This window comes from Alexandromys fortis, unplaced genomic scaffold, assembly GCF_014885135.2.
Source record: "Alexandromys fortis isolate MF-2015 unplaced genomic scaffold, M_Fortis_MF-2015_v1.1 scaffold_144, whole genome shotgun sequence".
NCBI lineage: Eukaryota > Metazoa > Chordata > Mammalia > Rodentia > Cricetidae > Alexandromys > Alexandromys fortis.
In genome coordinates, this window is record NW_026068021.1 from 761,863 (window position 1) to 778,922 (window position 17,060).

The 17,060-nt window shown below is 50.4% G+C and overlaps 1 protein-coding gene across 1 annotated transcript in view; it reads right to left on the minus strand.

Moving 5' to 3' along the window:
- The window catches only part of Sdk1 (sidekick cell adhesion molecule 1), a 961,631-nt gene that overhangs the window by 13,821 nt on the left and 930,750 nt on the right, over nucleotides 1-17,060 (minus strand). Inside the window, exons 41-43 of the mRNA XM_050163182.1 lie at nucleotides 8,357-8,521; nucleotides 5,571-5,708; nucleotides 2,139-2,259 (exon numbers count right to left, since the gene is read on the minus strand). Coding sequence (XP_050019139.1) covers nucleotides 2,139-2,259; nucleotides 5,571-5,708; nucleotides 8,357-8,521 — 424 coding nt within the window. The remainder of the gene's footprint in view (nucleotides 1-2,138; nucleotides 2,260-5,570; nucleotides 5,709-8,356; nucleotides 8,522-17,060) is intronic.

Sequence of the window (17,060 nt, forward strand, 5' to 3'; positions counted from 1 at the left end):
TGAGAACAAACGACTAATTTTCCCTTATGACTTAATCTGGTTTTGTCTGTGGCTCTCTGTGGGCTCGTGATGGGACCTGACCCTGTGAGAAAGTTCAGGACTCTCAGAGAGGCCAACTGTTGTGGATGAACGTATGAAGCCCAGAGAGCCCTTTCCTCTCCAGGACTATGTGAGCATGGAGCCGCTGAGCTGAGACCCTCTGGCTGTCTCAGATCACCCATTGTCACAGCTGTGCTCTCTCAGACGGCCAAGTGACAAGGTGGCACTTGGCTCCGAACACACGGATGTGAACTGAAGAGCTGACCTTAGCTCTGCAGAAGCTACCTCAGTGCCTGAGGCTCAGACGCCTGGGCACCCATTGTCCACCCCACCCTTCCAAACTCACACTCCCCTGAGCTCTCACCCAAAACTATGGCTCCCGAGTTGGGCCAGGGAACCTCACAAATCTAAGAGTCAATGTGGGTCTGTCCCTATCTATAGCCCTCTGAGGCCGCTTGGACATAGGGTGGCTGTAGGACGCATAGTCTCCTTTGTCCAGGTAGCGGAAGTGGAGAGATTGGAAAAGGCTTTCTTGTTCTGTACTAGGAATTGAACCCAGGACCCCGTGCACACGATAGCATACCCTATGGTGCCAAACTGAGTCATATACCCAGTTGTGCACCGGCGGACTCTAGCTAAATGCTCTACTAATGACTTCCCCAGCCCTCACTGGGCAAGGGATTCTAGGCTTATGCTCACCTACTGAGTTATTCCTCAGTCCTCTCCTTATTTTGAGACAGGGTCTTACTCTATTCCCAAGGCTGGATTTGAACTCACTCCATAGCCCAGGCAGGCCTTAACCTTGCAATCCTCCTGCCTCAGCATCCTGAGTGGCTGGGATGAGAGGTCTGCTCCAGTGGACCCTTCTGGAAGGATTTCCTCATCCAGTACCTAAACATGCTAGCCCACATTTGTAACAGTTCCCCTGGGAGCCACAGGTTACTGTTTTGGTGACACAAGATGTCCATTCTTCTCTTGCTGGGGGACTCCTTGGGGACAGTCCTTTGTGGGCCAGGACCTTCCAACTTTACCCCAAAATAATTTCCCGTTTATGTAGTAGGCACGGGAACTTAACCCGCAGAGGACTGCTTATCCTTGGACTATGGGCCTCAAGGCTATGCTTCTCAGGAGTGGAGCCAGACTTGCAGCAGGACGTGGAACACTGCAGCGATTTTTTTATAGTCCCCTGTGTCAGCCCCTCTTGGTCTGGAAGTTCTGTGATGACCTTTTCAAGTTTCTCTGACTCAACAGGGAAACCTTGACTCTCAGTAGACAGGTGAAATGGAAAGAGGGGACTGGGTGCCGTTAGCTTCCACTTCCTGTCCTAATGAATGCAGTGTGTATGGGTGTGTGTGTGGGGGGTGTCTCTGTGTGTGTGTCTGTGTGTGTGTCTGTGTGCTCGAGATTGCAGCCAAGAGGATGAGCAGCTAGGACCCCCTTACTCCAGAGATAGAGGTCAGCTTAGTCAGCTCTGGGTCTCAGTACCCCTCAAACAATTCAAGCTTCCCGAGTGGCAGAGGACACAAGCATCCCGAGACACGATGAGTTTGTCACTGTAAGTTTGGCAGACGATAGATGAACCAAGCCTTTGTTCTGCCTTGTTGAGTCTCACTGCAGTGAAAAGCAGACTCATATTGAAACTGGCTCTGTGAGACAATGCGCCCTTAACGTGGGAAACCCTACGATCTGTTACTCGGGGAAGGCACTCCCCCAGATCTGTATATAGATGCTCATGCATGTGACCATAAGTGCACGCATGTGCGTGCACACATATGTGTATGTGTGTATGTTATGTGTGTGAGTGCAATTGTGCAAATGCTATGGCTCATACGTGGAGGTCAGAGGACAACTTCTGGTGTTGGTCCTCGCCTTCTACCACGTTTGACACAGGGACTCTGTTTGCTGCTGTGCATACCAGGGTAGCTGGCCCATGAGCCTACAGGGGATCTCTGGACTCTGTCTCCCGTCGCATAGGAGCACAGGAGTTACCAGACAGACACACATTGCTTTGCTGTATATGGAATATTTTGGTGAGTGCCTGTGGATGGGGGGACACATGCCAGGCATTCGGCCTTCAATGGCTCAGCCCAGCCTCCTACCTGGTTCCGTTCTTTTTTGAGAAGGTGCTTTTGACATTGAGGTGGCGACTGTTGAGCTCCAAGGCGGCAAACCCTCCATTATCCAGGGTCACCGACTCTTCCATGTTGGAGATGCCCTTACCTAGAGCCGAGAGGGAAAGCGGTATAGTCTTAGTAATGTGTCCACTGCAGTGACACGGGGGCAGCTCAGTCAGCACCACCAGCCCCTGTGATCCTGTCAGATGTGACTCCAGAATCACCCGGCATCGGCCTCAGCTAGAGAGGCAGTCAGAGCCGAGCTGAGGAGCAAAGCTACGTGCGAGCCTTGCAGCACTGGAGCAGAAGAGCGATATTATTAGCATTTCAGTGTTTATCTTGCCCGATGCCAAAATGCCAGCATCCTTGCCAATATTTTATGAAAATGTGATCAGAATGCATACCCTCATTAAAAGTCAGGGAAGTCAGATGTTTCACAAGTCACAAAATTAAAAGACTCACAATCATGTAATGAAATTGAAAGTAAAAAAGCAGGCTTATATGGGTAAGATGGGTGAAGAAAGGGTTTCCTTAAAGTGAGACAGATGTCCCAAATGGACGGTGGTGATGGCTGCCTCTGTCTTTGCATTAACCGCTGAATTGTAGGCTTTTAAATACATCTACAAATGTGTATCTGTGAGGGTTAAATTTTACAAACTATTAGTCACTTATTTGGTATGTCTCTGTGGGTATCAATGTTACAGCGCCTGTGTGGAGGTTGGAGGACAACTTTCAGGAGTTGAGTCAGGTCCTGGGAATTGAACTCAGGTCTTCAGGCTTGGCAGCAGGTGCATCTACCTTCTGAGTCATCTCTCAGTCTTGCTTGACAATTTATTGGAATTTGGAATCACCCAAGAGATAAACCTCTGACCGTGTCTGTGGAGGGTTTTCTAGATTAGGTTAACACCTACACAACATTAAGATTATAGACACGGGTATTGCCATGTCCTAGATATTACAAGGGAGTTGGGGATTTGAACTCAGATCTTTATGCTTGTACAGCAAGCACTCTTACTCACTGAGCCATCTCTCCAGCCTCCATCTGGGAAGCTTGCACTAACACATTTACTTGGGAGCTGGGATTGTCTTCTACCTTCCTATGTGAGCTGAGAGAGTCTTTGAAGGTGAGAATTTTATCTGGCACGTTCCTCACTATCCTGCTGCCTCTAGGACAGTCTTACCCACCCCCAAGACATGGTAAAGGTATATGTTTGCCCTGAGAGGATTCCCTGCACCGGGAACCCTGCACCTTCCATGTGGCAGGATGCTGAGACTTAAAAGACCTTAGAGCCAGTGCGGTAAATGATGCTAAGTTTGCCTCTGCCCAGGGATGTGATGATGGGTATCAGACTGGCGGGGACACAATGAGAGGGGCTAACAGGCGCTTGCTAGGAAACAACCAAGGATATAAAAGGCTTAAATTCCACACCCCAAGTCACCTTCTGGGAGACAAGCCCCAACCTCAGGCTTCAATTATAATGTTAAATCAATACCCTAGGGGGAGGCTGGGTATTGGAAGGTGCCGGTCTGCTGTGTCTAGTGTGCTTTCCAGATGGAAGAGGAGAGAGAGGCATGGGAAGACTTCATGCTATTGTGTATCTGCATTAACTCACTGAAATGACACGCCATTCATACTCTGCAAATCCCAGAGGAATAAAATCTGATTTACGAACACTTGTTAGAAGTGAATTTATACAGAAAAGAAAAGGAATGAACCCTTCCTTGCAGGGATGGATTCCTAGTGTCTGGGCGATTTAGGCGCTCTATCTCCTTAACCCCTCCAGAGGCACTGATGCCTGGCAGGGGTCCCCAGGGGACTAGCGTGGCTGTGATCTCCATGAACAGATCTACAACCCTTTAGTAAGGACAGACCTTTCTAGAAAGTAGAGACAGATTGACAGGTAGGTCTAAGTAGCCTGGTAGTTGTGGTGTGTGTGTGTGTGTGTGTGTATACATATGTATACATGTGCATGTGTGTGTGAAGGCAGAGGCCAGAGGTCAGTCTGGGGTATCATTACCAACCATTTTTTTTTGAGGCAGGGTCTCTCACTGGGATCTGGGGCTTACAGATCAAGCTAAGATGGTGAGGGAGCCCCAGCGATCCACCTGTCTCCACTCCAGGTCAAGCTTTTTCTACATGAGTGTTGGGGATCTATCTCTGGTCATCATGTTTACAGTCAGTACTTTCCCAACTGAGTTACCTCCCCAGCCCCATTGTGTTTTCTGGCTCAGCTTTGATAAATGCAGTGAGGCGGGGGCTGTGAGGGTGGGGAGCGGAAGCCCGCAGAGGTAAAGCTCTTATCTAGTTGCTAAGAAGTGGTCTTACTGGTCATTATGAGGATTCTAAGAATTGAGGACAATGAAGAGCATCCATGTGAAGTGTATGAAGATGTGTTCTCGTCTAGTGTAGCATTGTGGGGTCCTTGCAGCATCCATAGGCTGAACATCACACCCTCCTGCTCTGCTCCTCTTCCTCAACCATAGCATTGCCTTTGAGAAACATGCCTCCATTGGCCTTCTCCTGACTTCCACGTCTAAGAAGCTGCACCACATGAGCGTTCCTGTGGCTGCCTTCATCCCCCGCCTACGTGTTTATTTCTTTAATGATGGTGATCAGTCCAACAGCATACGTGCGCAGATGGGGCGCCGGCTCAGTGCTGAGCATGGAGCTCTGCTGACCATGAGGGAACTGATGCTCAGAGGGGTCAGAGCTGGACGAGGGGATGGAAAGTATATGAAAGAGGCCCTTTCCTAGGAAATTTCCATCACACTCAGTGAGCTTATCCCAAATACCTGAGGTGGGTCCCCGCTTATCCCTGTATCAAAGGGGCTAGGATGAGATTTTTCTTTTTTAACACTCATCTTTCTAGTCCAGTTTAAAAACATAAGTGTATAACAGCAATGAGGTGTAGGAAAGAAGATTCAGAGAATCCAATCCAGCAAGTCCAACACCATGGGTAAGACACATGGCAAATATAGGGGGACAGAAACTGTATCTCCAGGTCTGGAGTTCTTCTCTTGGTTGGCTAGTGCTTGGGATGAAGTTTAGGGACTCTGGCATGCCAGGAGAGTACTCTACCACTGAGCCACACCCCAGCCCCTCACTGGGGGATTCTAGGCAGGGGCTCTACCACTGAGACACACCCCAGCCCCTCACTGGGGGATTCTAGGCAGGGGCTCTACCACTGAGCCACACCCCAGCCCCTCACTGGGGGATTCTAGGCATGTGCTCTACCACTGAGCCACACCCCAGCCCCTCACTGGGGGATTCTAGGCAGCTCTACCACTGAGACACTTATTTCCATAATACTTATGCACTGTTAAAGGAGACCTTGGTAGATCTAGCAGAGAAACCAAATGTCAGTCCTCATGTCCAAATGCCAGGTCACCATAGGGAAACAGAGGCGGATGTCATACCTGTGCCACAGTTCTTGTACTTCTTGCTTTGCCCATGCAGGACCAGTGCGAAGACCACCAGGAGGACAAGGAGGAGGCTGGAGAGCGCCATCACCAGCAGGAACCACCACTCCTCATAAAACGGGGCTTCAGCTTGTGCTGCGGAAAAGACCATGTAGGATGAGGCTCCACAGTGACTCCTGACAGCCATCTCTCCACAACCTGGCAGCAGGGAGAGGAGCTTCCAGTCAGGGCTATCACAGCCCAGCACATGATCTTCTGGGAATTTCATAAGCTCCATAGCAGGTGCGGGAATCCACACTCAGGGATTTTTCTATTTTCTCTATGGAATAAATCTTGGGGGTCTCTGCTTTTAACTCTCAACTTGGTAGGATCTAGAATCACCCAGGAGCCTCTGGGAACTGTAAGGGGTCATCAGATCGGTCAGGTTAACTGATGAGGGCAGAAGACCCATCTTAACTTATGGGTGTCACCATTCCCTGGCTAGGGGCCTAGGCTATAATATGTAGTGTTTTGAATAAATATGACCCCCACAGGCCATAATGAGTGTGTGTGGCCTTTTTGGAATAGGTGTGGCTTTGTTAGAGGAAGTGTGTCATTGGGGGTGCATTTTGAGGTCTCAGAGGCTCAGGCCAGGCCCCATGTCTCACTGTCTCTTCCTGCTGCCTGCACATGCAGATGTAGAACTCTCAGCTACCTCTCCAGCACAGTGTCTGCCGGCATGCCACCATGCTCCCCACCATGATGATAATGGACTGAACCTCTGCAACTGTAAACCAGTCCCGACTAAATGTTTCCTGTATAAGAGTTGCCGTGGCCATGGTGTCTTTTCACAGCAACAGAAACCCTAACCAAGACACAATAAGTGAAGAAAGGGAGTTGGGTGTGCATTCGCTGCTCTCTGCTCCTCCATTGTCAATGTGCTGTGATCAGCTGCCTCAAGCCCCTGCCTCCATCCCTTCCGTACCATGATGGACTGCACCACTGAGCTGGGAGCCAGAACAAACTGTTTCTCCCTTAAGGTGTCTTTGTCAGGGCAACAGGAAGAGAAATAGAACAGGATGGATGTATGCCAGACCTCCCTCTCCCACTCGTGACCTTACCCTTGAGAACATCCGCCATGCCTCTTCTAATCCTACCTATTTGGAAAAGCTGACATAAAGGGGGACCCTGCCACTCCTCCATGGCTCAGCCTTCCCACAAATGCTGTGTGCTTAGCTTCATTACATCATTGATCTCACCGGCAACCTGGTTCCAACCATCTTCATCATTCTCTGCTATCCTATCCCCTCATTGGAGAAATCTACCTGGATGGATTTACCCCACCCCACCCACCTCTTCTCCTGGCTCCCCTTGGTGACAAACAAGGGGATCCTGACCTCTCAATGTCTCTGGATTTGACGCCACTGGGCATATTTAGCTACCTGTTGGCCTCCTTGGCTGGTCCAGGAGCCCCTGAAGCCTGGGGCTGTGTGCTATTTTATGTTCCTAGCAAAACTGAGCTGAACTGTGGGTTTTGTGTTCGAACCTGCTTTAGAGCCATCTACTCAAAAATGCTTTGTGTAAAAGCTGCTTGGGCGAAGGGTATGCACGCGGCCTCCTTCCTGTTTGTTCTATTCTGTTCCTGAAGAGAGGAAAATGTCCTCTCTACAGGTGCTGGGCCTATAGGCCCCCACTCATGCCTTTCAGGGGTGTCCCTGTGAGCTGGTTAAATGGTACCGAGGGCCCTGAATGACAAACCTCTTATAGGCAGAGCCGGGGGTCTGTCTCCAGCTGCCAAAACCTGCAGAAAACACTTAGACCTTTGCATTAAGTATCTCATTGGCTGGATGACGAATGAGTGCATGCTGGGAATAAAGGGGAAATTGGCTTTGGATAATGGCACACCACAGGGCTTCTCAGGCGATGACAGTGTTCTGAGTCCGAAGGATGTAAGTGGGGTGTCTGGCTGTGCATTCAGTATCTCACAGAGCAAGTTCTGTGACTCTCAGGCTGGCCACCCACGAGTGCTGGCCAGTTCTGCCTCTTGGCAGGGAGGAGAGACCTCAGCTGTCCTGTGGGGAGTTCTCATCCCAGGGTTTGGGTACTGATGCAAGGCCAGTGGGTGATGGAAGCTAGCATTTCTGAAGGATGTCATGAACTGACTGTGTTTCAGATGGCAGCCATGGCTGGCTTGGATGCTGTGGGATCTCAGAATTGTTTGTGGATGCTGCCCCAGGGAAGAAATGAGGGATCTGTATTCTATCTGCTGTCTGCTGTGTGAGGTTCAAGACCATGTGGGCATGAAGCTCTTCATACCAGTTCTTCACAGAACCAGCAATGTTTTATATTCTTTTCCGTGTGTGTGTGGCCAGAGAAGTCAACTGCAGAAAGGTCAACGGCAGGTGTCATCCTCAGGAATCCCACCCATCTCCCTTTTAGACAGGCTCCCTCATGGCCTTGGAGCTCACAGATCAGGCCCCAGGGACCCTCTCCCTGCCTACACAGAGCAGAGACTGCAAGTGCTTGCTGCCATGCCTGAGTTCTTGCTATGGCATGGAAATCTCACTTTGTCTGTACAGTGTCCTTGGCAGTGGCTCAGTGTCTGGGGCTCTGCTTGAGGAAGGCAGCCCCAGGGAGAAGCTGCAGAGTACACCGTGCTCCCACTGCCATCTGCAGTAGCTCCTCCACCCCAGTGGAGGGCAGGTCAGCCTCTCAGCTCCTCCCCTCCCTTCTCCCGCGATGAGCTTCCTGCTCCTGTCTTTTGGACAAAGGACAGAACCCCTCACGTGTCCTAAAGGGCTTACCTGACACAGCTGTGGAAGGGCGGCTGGGTTCCCCAAAGCCCGCCTGGTTCATGGCCACCACCCGGAACTCGTAGGTCACCCCTTGCCGCAGCTTGTCCAGGCCCACGGTGTACGAGGTGGCGCTCCGGGGAATGTCCTTCGCAAACATGTCCCATAAGCCTTCATCTGCAAGAGGAATCAGAGATGGAGCAGAGGTCAGGGCAGCTCTTCTGGAGATGAGTCCTAGGCACCTGGCTGCCTGCATGCCTGGCTGGCCAGCTCACAGGTGCCCAGGACAGGGCATCTGGTGCCAGCCCCAGAGGCTGGAGAGGACCACGGGTGGAGAGGCGTGTCTCCTTGATCAGCAAATCCCCAGAGTAGCGAGCAGGGCATGATCGTGTCTTTATTTGTTGTTACACTTACTTATTTTGTATGTGGGTGTGGACATGCCATGGGGCACATGTGGAGATCAAGGGACAACTTGTGGGACTTCATTCTTCCACCATGTGAGCTCTGGCACCAAACGGGTCCTCAGGCATGGCGGAGCCATCTCATCGTCGGGAGTGGCATCTCCGTATCATATTCTCATGGGTTCTAGGTCTCCCCTGGTTTCCCACTTGATGTCACCTTAGGGACCCTGGCTCCCTTTTGGTTTGCTGCTTTCCCTGCCTGTGCTACATACCCCATCGCTGACCCTTTAGATCCCATTCTTGACCTACAGACAACTCCACCTGGGCACGAGCTGGTCACCCGCTGGCCTGCACTCATTTCGGGTCCCAACCCTGTTCTGGCTGGAAACAAAAGGCAGCCAGCTGGGCACGGGGACAGTTTGAGGCATAGCTCCCCTTTCTCACTGCTGCCCCCACTGTGGTGGTGCACGGCGTTCTCCATGCACTGTGGACAGAATGGACATCTGTGCTCCTGGACTGGCCGTCATCCATCTGTCTGCGGTTCATCTCTTTCAGAGAAAAATGCTGGATTGTGCAGGAAATGCAGGCCTGGTACATGGTTGGGGGTAACACCGTTAGAGCTCGATGCCCTCTGCTGGGACTGAGACCCTGGTTTCTGCCTGCAAGGCCACTTCCCAGATGAAAATATCTTAGCATTGCCCAGTGTCTTGAGCACCTACAGTGTCAAGCCCACCCTAATTGCAGAGTGAGTGTTTTACCTGCATCACAACTGCTAGGGAGCAAACTCTGCAGTGCTTCGTGGCCAAGCCACTATCCCAGCGCCTCACTGAAGGTTTCTAGGCAGGTGCGCTACTGCCAAGTTCTGCCCCAGCCTGGCTTTTTAGTCAATGGCCTGGCACTACCACTACACATTTTTTTTTTAAGATTTTGTATTCTGGACAGATGCTTTCAAATCCATGCTCTCAGTAATATTCACAATGCCAGAGGCAGAAACTACCCAAGTGACCCATGGACAGACAAAGGGCTAAACAAAACACTGCATGTTCACACAACGGAATATTACTCCGCTTTCAGAATAAAGGGATTCTGACAGTAAGCTTGGATGCTGAGGACCAGATGCCCAGTGAAGTCAGCCAGTCATAAAGGACCACATACTGCACAATGTTGTTTAGATAAGGTCCTCGGGGTTGTTTTAGTGCTGGAGACAGAATATGGAACGGTGGGTTCCAGGGAGTGGGAATCAGTGGGGAGGGTCTGGGTTTCCAAGACGAAAGGTGGCGATGGAGACACAGCAACATGAAGGTACTCAGAGTTACTGAGCTGTACACTTCATAAGGCTAAGGTGTGGCTGGGGAGGTGGCTCGGGGGTAAATGGTTTGCTGCGTAAGTATGGGGACCTGAGTTTGATTCCCAGCCGGCACAATTCTCAGAGCTGGGTAGGCAGAGACAGGAAAATCCTTAGTACTCGGTGGCCAGTCAGTTTGGCCTAATGAGTGAGTTCCAGCTAGAGAGCGACCGCGGAGAGTGACTGAGGAATGACATCTGAGGGTGTCTCTGGCCTCCACGGGGACACACCACACCCACCCACACCCACACATACACACACCACACCCACACACATACACACACCCATACACATACACATAAATACACACACACATACATACACACACCACACAAACACATACCAACACACACGGTGACTTTTCTTTTATACATAGTTTTCCACTGTAGGTAAATACTAAGTTTATGTAAATTCTGATATTTAGGAAAATGCAAATAAGATCAAAGCCAGAAAATGTCTTATGTAGAAAAGAAGAAAAAGGCAAATGGCTTTGATTCCACAGCACCAACCAACAGAGCAAAAGAAACACAGCCAGTGAAATTGGTCACGGTGACACAAGCTCTCACATGGTGGAGGAGGGGCGATCAAGTCATCCTTGGCTTCATGGCAAGTTCTAGGCTAGCCTGGGCTAAATGGAGGCCATGTGTTAACAATAACAGCAACAACGCACTAAAATCCCAAAGTACTGTGGCTGAACAAACTCTGTAACTACATAGCCCAGGTTCTGTCATTGGCTGTGTGACCTCAGGCAGAGCACTCACCCTCTCTGGGACTTGTCAACCAAACGGTGATAACATAGGTACATCCCGTGTAGGCCTGCCTTGAGGATTCAATATGTTTTTATTTATAACGTGCTTAGCACACTGTTTCACACGCAGTCAGCGCAACGTGAGTGATTGCAAATAAAATATAAGTGATTCCCCAAGGAGGCTGCCTCTAAAAGGTGGGCGCGGAGCCTGAACTGTTCCCATGATGTAGAAGTGCTTCCCAAGTTCAGTTTCCTCTTAGAGGCAGAGGTATGCGGGACTCAGAAAAGCCAGCGACCGGGGGAGGGAGAGCCCAATGAATATACATGTGCACGCACCTGCTGGTTTTATGCCCAGGAGTGACGGGAAACAAAACCTCGCCACACCTCCTTCACAGAGGATGCTCTCGGGTGGATCAGCCCATCGGTAAACAGGAGGAGATCGCCCGTGTATGAGTCTGTGTTTGCTCAGGGTTGAGACTTTGCCCTGGCGAGGCCCCGATAGTCACAGGTTAATGAATGAGGTGATGCTGATGGTTTCAAAGGCAGCAGCAGAGGCCTTTAATCACACAGCCTTGTGATTTATTCCTACATACTCACGTCATTGACTGTTGCTCATCAGGAGACCCCTCAGGGGTGGCAATGTTACTAAGGCAAACTATAGCGTAGGTGGTCCCTCCCCTTCCCCCAAATAACAAGGTTTATGTGCACAGAATGAATGTCACTGTGGCTTAGGTATATTTTTTAAAGATTTGTTTTATTTGAGGTATGTGAAAATATTTATGTGAATTATACATACCATATGTGCAGGTGCATTTGGCATCCAGAAGAGGGCACTGGCTCTCCTGGAGCCCGAGTTACAGGCAGCTGGGAGCTGCCTGAAACAGATGCTGGGAACCGAACTCGGGTCCTCTCTAAGAGTAGCAAGCGATCTTAACCGTGAACCACCTCTCTAGCCCTGGTTTATATTTCTTATGTGAATTTTGCTTAAGAATGGCCGGGAGTCATAGCGCAGTTAATACACCTGGCCTGCATAGCTCTAAGCCCCTGACGTTCCCTTGTCCATCTACTAAGATTGAGGGCCCACTCTGTGGTGGGATGCTCCTCTGCCCCTCGGGGCTCAGGAAGCTCTGTGCTCACAGGCTGTGCACAGTCTAGGACAGGAGGAAGAGGTAAAGCAAGGGCATGTCCCCCGCTCCCCCAGCCACATTCCAGGAAGTGGCAGCCATTCCACCCACAACTCCAGAGTGTATGCTCGGTTTACTTCACTGTATACCCCAGGGCTCTGGAATTTTTAAAGAATTAATGAGACATTGGTTCTTATCATCTATCCACCCACCTACCCATCAACCTACACATATATACCCATCCCCCACAACCCACCCATCCACCCATCACCCACCCATACACTCAACTGCCCACCCATCCATCTACTTATCCTTACCCACTCCCTCATCTGGGCACCTGTGCACTGACTCAGCCACCCATCCATCTAGCCATCCACCCACTCCCCATGTATGCACTACCTCACCTATCCACCTATCAGCCCACCTACCAACCCATTGGTCCATCCACCCATTCACTCAGCCACACGCCCATCCACTTTTGTATCCACCCATTCCTCATATGTGCACCTGCTCACCAACTCACCCATCCATCTACCCATTCTCCCACGTACCCATTTATGAACCATTCAACCACTTACGAACACACCCACCCACCCATCTCTCTGCCCACCAACATAACCACCCCCAATCATTCACTCACTCATCCACCCACCCATCTACTCACCCTGCCAGGCAGCCATCTTTGCTTCCCATAGTCTCTTCAAGGCCCCAACTCCAACAGTCTTTCCAGAAACAACAATTACCCCTATATTTCTTCGTGCTTAGCTCCAAGGCCCTAAATGCTGAATGCGTTGTGGCATGTTTTCAGCTAAAGAGATAATGCTATGCTATCAGAGTCTAAACACAGAAGAAATACAGGCTTACAAAACTGGGTGTTGTTCAAAACCACTAAAGCTAGATGAGAGCCCCGGAGCCCGGAGGATTTCCATTGCATCTGAGGTCTGAACACCTTTGTGCTGAGCTCTCTCGGCGTCCTCTGCATTCATGTTTACTTAATATTCTCCTGTTGCTGGGGACACACACGATGTTCCCTGCTCCTATCGTCACCCAAAGACCACATTTTACTTTAAGAGCTCTGTCATAGCTCCAGGAGCTCTGTGCATTTTTTATAAAAACATTTTAAAATATTGATATAGAATCTCAACACAGAGCGATTTATTCAGCAATCCACTTACACTCAAAAATGGGGGAGGGTGGTGTCATGCCAAGACGATTTCCTTCGGAATTAAAGGAAGAAAATGTTTGCATTTTTTATTTTGCTTAATTCTGCTTTCTAAAATTAGTATGTCGTACTTGGATTATAATTCACTGGGCTGCTTATCCACACCAATATTTACATGGTGATCTCCAGTGGCGGGGGAAGGGGGACTGACAAAAAAAAAATCAACAAAACTTGGCAGCTGTGAGAGCGGCCACTGTTCCCCAACTGTGGGTTGTTTTTCTCATTTTTATTATGCTGCTAAATATCTCAATAAATCAGTGATGGAGAAAATACCTCCACAAATTTGTGAGAAATATAACATTACAGAACTATTAACAATAATGAGATTTGTGCCACTGATTTTCCTTGTATTGAGAAGCTCCCCAGTGCCTGGACTTTCATCTCAATCACAACAGGCGAGGATGGCGGGACTGTGTTTGCCACAAGGAAACCCTGGGCACTGAGTGCAAGTGACCCCCTTGTCCTCACGGGCAAGCTGGGACGTCACCGCATGTCACACACAAGGCCAGGTCTCTACTGGCTGATCCTGAGCGGTGGATCCTGGGCCAATTCCTGGGCGATTGGTCCCCCGGGTGACTGACTTGTCTCCTGGTTGACTCACTGGTCCCTTGAGCAACTGATTCATCTCCTGGGTGACTGATCAGTCCCCTGGGAGACTGGTCTCTGGGTGACAGATCCCCTAGGTCTCTTGGATGATCCCTGGGTGATCAGCACGTGTCTGACTGATCTCCTGCCTAACACCCAGTTGCCTGGTCTTCTGCGAATGTCACAAGGTAACAGCACGGATGACCTTTGATTCCCTGAATGGCTAACCTTCTGGGTGATGACTGATACCCTAGATAATTGACCCCTGCATGCCTGGTCCTCAAATGACTGATCCCTGGATGAATGATTGACAGATCCTCAGGTGACTGACCCCTGGATAATCCTCCCGAACTGACTTCCCCATGAGTTAACCCCGGGGAAATGATTCCTGGATCATCCATCTCTCGTTTCTTGGCACACTGTCAGAGAAAGTCTGCCTCGAGGTCTTAAGACAGCAAGGAAGCACCAGGACATGGATGCTGCAACTGTTCCTAAGCAAGTGTCACTGTCACCACAGTCCCACAGAGATGGTGGAACCTTGGACCTCAGCTCTCTGCATGGGGTTCCTTAGAGAAGATGGGCTCTGTGATTTTCCTCCTCCATTGTGTTGTTTACCCAAAGAAAGAGAAAGGAGACCCTAAAAACAGATGGACGGCTCTTCCCGTACAAACGTATCTACTGTCAAAGGCTATGCTTGTGTTCAGAAGATGAAATCAGTCAGCTTTTATCCCTCAACGCTGGCAGCTCCCAGCCCCAATGTAAGGGATGCGTTTGTTCCCTATGCTATCCCATCTTTTCTAAACCAAGAGAGAGCCCAGTGCAGCATGACCAAGGGGCCTTCGCTGGAAATATCCCTCCAACGCCCAGACATAAGTGCTTGCAGGTACCAGGGCAGACGACATGCCAATACAAAAGTTTGATTTCACAGCCAATTAAACAGGGCCTCCACGCTGAATGAAACTGTCGCTCACTACCGAGGCTGCGGGTTCCGGTAACTCACGAAGCCAACAGCCTGACCGCCAGCCTGCAGTGCTGAGCGAGTGGACGCCTGGCAGTCGTTTATTTCTTAAGCGCTGCCGTTTCTCTCTGTATAAGCAGTCAAGCTAGGAGGTGAGGCTTAAACAACATGCTGAACACAGCTGCTAATAAAAATGTCTTTTGTCTGGTCCTTGCCCAGGGTTGCAGACAGCACTTGGTGCAAGTCTCATGGCAGGGATGGCCAATGAAGGAGACTGACTCAGGGGAGGAGGAGGACACCCAGGCATTTGGTGGGAGGAGGAGGGAGAGCTACATGAGGCATAGCCCCTGCTGAGGTCTACATGCTATACCTGCTCACACAGATCTCAAACCTTCAAAGGATATGACTATTCATTCATTTATTTAATATGCCTGTGCACGTGTAGGCCAGAGGAAAACCTAGGGTCTCATTCCTCAGGTACTGTCCCCCTTGGTTTTTGAGGCAGGGTCTCCTTGCGGCAGGAAGATAAGTGCACTGGAACGAGAGGTCATCACGGGTCTCCTGTGTCCTTTGGGGTGTGGTTAGGGTATTTGGCAGGCCCTCAGGTGCCCCAGACTCCTGCCTCAGAGTTTCCAGACTGCACTAATTACTTTAAATCAAAGTCTCCTTCCCGCAGCCCTCTAGGGACCGACTTCGGTAGCACTTGCTGGCTCGGCTGACTATCCAGAGAGCCCCAGGGACCAGCCCATCCCTGCCTCCCCAGCACTGGGATTCAAGCACGCATCATCATGTCTGGTTTTACTGAGCGTACGTTCCAGGGATCAAACCCAGGCCCTCACGCTTGCCTGGCGAGTGTTGTATCAGCTGAGCCATCTCTTCAGCTGTGCACTAGTTTATTATCGAAACAGGGTCTCTCTCTGTAGCCTGGGTTGACCTAGAATTCACCATCCTCCTGCCTCATCCTCTGGCATGCTGAGAAGACCAGCCTGCACCACTATGCCCAGCTTGGAGATATTGGTATTCTCCCTGGTTCAACTCAAATTCGCCTCGCCAAGAACTGACAATAAACACCATGAATGCAAAAGGACTTGGGGTGCACCCAGGAGGGCTGAGGGTGGAGAGGCCCCGGTCCCTCGCCTGAAGGCTGAAGCATCATCTGTGAAAACAGCAATACAATGTCTGCCTGCCTTGGGTGCGTCCTAAATATATATTTCATGGCTGCTTTGGAGAGGAAAGTATATTTATAGTGCCTTTAGTGCCATTCCAGTGTATTGTGTAAATATGTAAATTAGGCTCTGAGAGCTACACAGCAAAATGCCTTGGAATAATTTGCGTAAATAAATCATCCGCGTCTGCCCACCGCATAGCTGCTTTCCCGGCGACTTCTGTGACACGATTCCAGGGGAGGCTCGCTCACAATTTAGAGCAATGAACCAGCTGGTCAGCCGTCCTGGCAGGGCTCGATGGCCGTGTCCTCAGGCCACACTCGGGAACCACCCTCTCTGGAATAGGAGATTCTGTGACTTAGCCCGATGTGACTGTCATTAGCTAACGTTGGGTGCAACAGTCATGGGCTCTTCAGCGAAATCATCAGGGGTGAAGACAGGGATGGGGACAGATGGAGGCAGTGTTGGTGGGATTGTCTTCAGGAGGGCAGGCAGGGATGTGGCCGGGCAGGGACGTATCAGGGTGAACAGACAATATGGGCTATGGGATGCCTACTGCTGAGTGTCTCTGTCCCCGCTAGATGCCAGGCAGGCAGGGCTCTGCTAAAACAGGGCTCCACCCCAAGAAGGCCTTGCCAGGGAGCTTCAGTGGAGAAAATGAGAAGATACGGTGTTTAATGGTTTGTGTAATGAGGCCTGAAATAGATGACAGCTGAGATCCAGAGGCCCCTGGGTCCCAGCAAGGTGTTTAAATATTGACAATCTATAAAAGCCCGCATGCCGCTGTGAGCTGTGGCTGGCCTGCGTTGCAGAGGGGACCAGGCACCATGCTGTGTTTTATTTTTCCAATAAAAGGCTCTGGTTCAACAGCTCACCATGGTCAGTCAGCAAGATCCACAAGGGACATGGGTGACAACTGTCTTCCAGTGTTAGTGGCAAGATAGAGAAAGTCAACTCTGAACATAGAGTCACTGTAGAGATTTGGTTAGCTGTCCCCGGTGCTGTGGAGAGGACCAAACGACCACAGAAGGCCCAGAACCTTCACTGACTTGAGAACCCATCTAGAGCTAGCCAGTGCCTTGCTCCTCATATGTCATCCAGGGCCCCAGTCCATCAAGCTGGAGCCAAAGAATTTTCTCCCTCCCTCCCTCCCTCCCTCCCTCCCTC